Below are 3582 nucleotides of genomic sequence, written 5' to 3'. Positions count from 1 at the left end.
CTCAGCCTCCTGAGTAGCTGGGATTACAGGCACGCACCACCATGCCCAGCTAATTTTTTGTAGTTTTAGTAGAGACGGGGTTTCACCATGTTGACCAGGATGGTCTCGATCTCTTGACCTGGTGATCCACCCGCCTCGGCCTCCCAAAGTGCTGGGATTACAGGCTTGAGCCACCGCGTCCAGCCTCAGTTCTTTAAATCCTCTTGTTAGAGCAGCATTGAGAATGACTAGAATGCAAACCTTTATATAAGCCCACCTGAAAACGGTATGAAATCAGTGAAGGAAAAAAGAAACCCATTTTAAGTTTTAATTACAAATTCTTATCTAAGTATTGGTTTTACAGAACAGTAAATCAGATGTAAATGATTGAGAAATTTCAAGTTATTTCAAGTTATGTAACAACGACTCTGAAAAAAGTGAGCTTCCTTCATACCTGAGTACCTGATGCTATCACAGACCTACTCCTTTTAGGCACCAATTATTTTCTCCCATCTATGCCAGCTGTTGTTATTAGGCATTAAAATTATTTCTTGCACCAGGTAAAGTCTCAAGCAGAAGAGGAGACTGGAAGTCAAAGATGACATTAAGTTAGCTTTCACAAACTTGTTTCCAACACTGTCCCGAGACTTTTCAGGGTCAGCCTGGTCTGGAAGCAAAACTCTATAGCGGCTGCACTCTGGGGTGAAGACATTGGCTTTTTATGCTCCAGCATCACAAGTCAGGGTACCTGGCTGCTGTACCAGTCCCCTGCTTAACATGACAAACTAATGTGCCAAAGTAACCAGAACGACATTCTCTACTGACTTTCCAGGACTGCAGAAAAAGTCACTTCATGCTACTGAAAATATAGCCCGGCATTTTTAAAACCTAGTTTTCGGATTACTTAAAATATGCCAAATTTAGCGTAAAATTGAAAAAGATCTTTTTCCTCTTCCTTATAGAGTTTTTCAATTTGCCCTAAGCCCTTTTTAAGCACTTCTAATAGTAACCATCAGGCCGACAGACCACAGACCCCTTTATTGCATTAACAAATATACTGGTAATTCCAGTGAGAGACTTAACAAATTCTCAAGAGTTACCTCAGGACTTTTAAAGTCACATTTTTAAAAAAAGTCATATTATAAAGTGGAGAGTATAAAATATTTTCCTATGTTGGCTCAAATATGCAGTAGGATAACACTTTTTTTTTTTTTTTTTTGAGGCGGAGTTTCACTTTTGTTACCCAGGCTGGAGTGCAATGGCGCGATCTCGGCTCACCGCAACCTCCGCCTCCTGGGTTCAGGCAATTCTCCTGCCTCNCGCAACCTCCGCCTCCTGGGTTCAGGCAATTCTCCTGCCTCAGCCTCCTGAGTAGCTGGGATTACAGGCACGCACCACCATGCCCAGCTAATTTTTTGTATTTTTAGTAGAGACAGGGTTCCACCATGTTGACCAGGATGGTCTCGATCTCTTGACCTGGTGATCCACCCGCCTCGGCCTCCCAAAGTGCTGGGATTACAGGCTTGAGCCACCGCGCCCGGCCGGATAACACTTTTAATGTGCTAGTAAGATGTGATAAAAACATAGGTCTACAATGAACATATGTGAAAAAGATATTTAATTGCAAAATAGAAAAGTAGGCCAGAGTACAGTTTTAAGGGTAATTGCTTCTTTATACAGTATAGATAACCTAGAGGGATTTTAGGGTTAAACATTTTCATAAAGCAATAAAACATTGAAAAAGAAAGAAAGAAAAAAGGTTTGAAGTAATGTTTTACCAAAAAAATAATAATAATAACAGTCTGCCAGTGTTTAATATCCATACATTGTGGAATTCAACAATATTGTGATGAGAGCAAGTCATAGCACAGACATTGAGCTTTCAAAGGGAAAAGCAGAAGCTACATTAGACATGTCTATTGCATCACTGTAGTACAAAAGTTCCTGTTCTACATACAAAAGCAATTTTTTTTCCGTAAGAATAATTTCCTGGGGAGAAATAAGTCCATAAAATATTTCAGAAACCCATATGCATTGAGTTTTCCAAAAACATTATCTTAAAATCCAGTGCCTTAAAGTGCTTACATGTGTAAATCATGATGGAAGGCACAGAATACAGTTTCACATCCCCACTATTAAATTTTCGAAAAAGCACAGATTTTGCAGAATTGGCAAATTCAAATTATCTTGCAGGCTGCTCCTTCCAAGAACATTGTCATTCTAATAAAACCAGATGCTAGCTTACTTAGTTTCAATGACCTACACAGTAAAGGGGTGGGTTTTGTTTTTGCTTTTTCCTGGTCACTTTCATCATTTTTGTGGGAGAAATACCTATAAAAGTGATGCATTTTGAAATTATAAAACATGCAGAATATGTACAAACAAAAAGTTTAAAAAATATTTGCTTCATATACATGTAAATCTACTTGGGTATAGCTGAAATTGAACAAATATAAAAATTTTACTTTCTAAAAAATGTTTTCAGAGAATCTGAGACAACTTAAAGCTGTACAAAGATTTCCTGGGAGAAATCTTCTCTTCATATAGAGGTTTATACCTACAGGAGTAATTCCAGCATCAGTCCACCATAATTATTACACAACATTTGGTCTAATCAACAACGATCACCCTTAAAACTGTTCTGTTTCTGAGAAATTAAGGTTTGTACTAAAATCAAAAAGAATTCACAAAAACAGTGGCTTATTGTGGTTTTGGATCTCTTCAACAATTATCAACTCATTTGGAACTGTAAAAAAAAAAACAAAAACTATTTACAGAATTCAGTTTTAAATACATTTCACAACTTCCAAAGTAAAGTTTTATGTTACAAGAATTCAGAGCTCATGGCTTAAGTCCAATTATCAATCTGTAGTCTCTTCTCTTATCCTGTATTCCCATGGCTGTACCTTTGTTGTGTACAGTTCAAGACTGTATTCTTTCTTGACCAAAAGTAAAATCAAACTACAAGTTTGTTTCAATTAAACAGCTTCTTTATTAGTCTGAAGACGAGTCATAGCTTCCAACTTCTGTCTGTAGGCCTCTGCTTCCTGTTCTTTCTTTAGTAGCTGCTGTCGATATTTTTGTGCTTCTCGATTTGCTTCATCCAGCTGTTTCTGAAGAGCTTCTCTCTCCTAATTAAAAGAAAAGGTTTTTTTTTTTTAAATTTTTGCAAAAATAGATTAACATTAATATAAGTATGCATCTTTCAAATTAAAAAATAAAACTGTAGTAGCTAACAGCAGCCACCTGTTGAAATTTCCTAGCCATCTTCCCTTTTCAATCAATTCACCAATATTTAAGTCACTAATTTTGTGCTCTACATTATGATATATGAATTAGTTTCTGACCTCAAGGAAATTATTTTTTTATTTAGAAATAAGACTGACAGAAAAACTCCAAAGTGGGCACCTGTATCCTTATATGTACTATAAAAACTAGCAAAGAGTTTTTAAGGGTTTTTATACAACCACACCTCTTCGTATTTCCATTTGTGGTGGTCTTACCTAATAGTATAATTACAAATATACTATTAGGTAATAATGATTAAACAATTTTACTGAGCACCCACTGTATGAGTAAACAGGGTGATTTCCAACAATAAGC

General features: G+C 36.5%; 1 protein-coding gene across 11 annotated transcripts in view; it reads right to left on the bottom strand.

The window, feature by feature from the left end:
* Positions 1 to 1580: 1580 nt before the first annotated feature.
* GABPB1 (GA binding protein transcription factor subunit beta 1) overlaps positions 1581 to 3582 on the bottom strand; it is a 79176-nt gene continuing 77174 nt past the window's right edge. For all 11 annotated transcript variants that reach the window (XM_037744349.1, XM_037744352.1, XM_037744367.1 and 8 more), the window contains one exon: positions 1581 to 3110. In XM_037744349.1, coding sequence (XP_037600277.1) covers positions 2958 to 3110 — 153 coding nt within the window. In that variant the 3' untranslated portion in view covers positions 1581 to 2957. The remainder of the gene's footprint in view (positions 3111 to 3582) is intronic.

This window comes from Cebus imitator, unplaced genomic scaffold, assembly GCF_001604975.1.
Source record: "Cebus imitator isolate Cc_AM_T3 unplaced genomic scaffold, Cebus_imitator-1.0 Scaffold9, whole genome shotgun sequence".
In the NCBI taxonomy this organism is placed as follows: Eukaryota; Metazoa; Chordata; class Mammalia; order Primates; family Cebidae; genus Cebus; species Cebus imitator.
The sequence above is the reverse complement of the archived record's forward strand: the minus strand, read 5'-3'. Positions and strand labels throughout refer to the sequence as shown.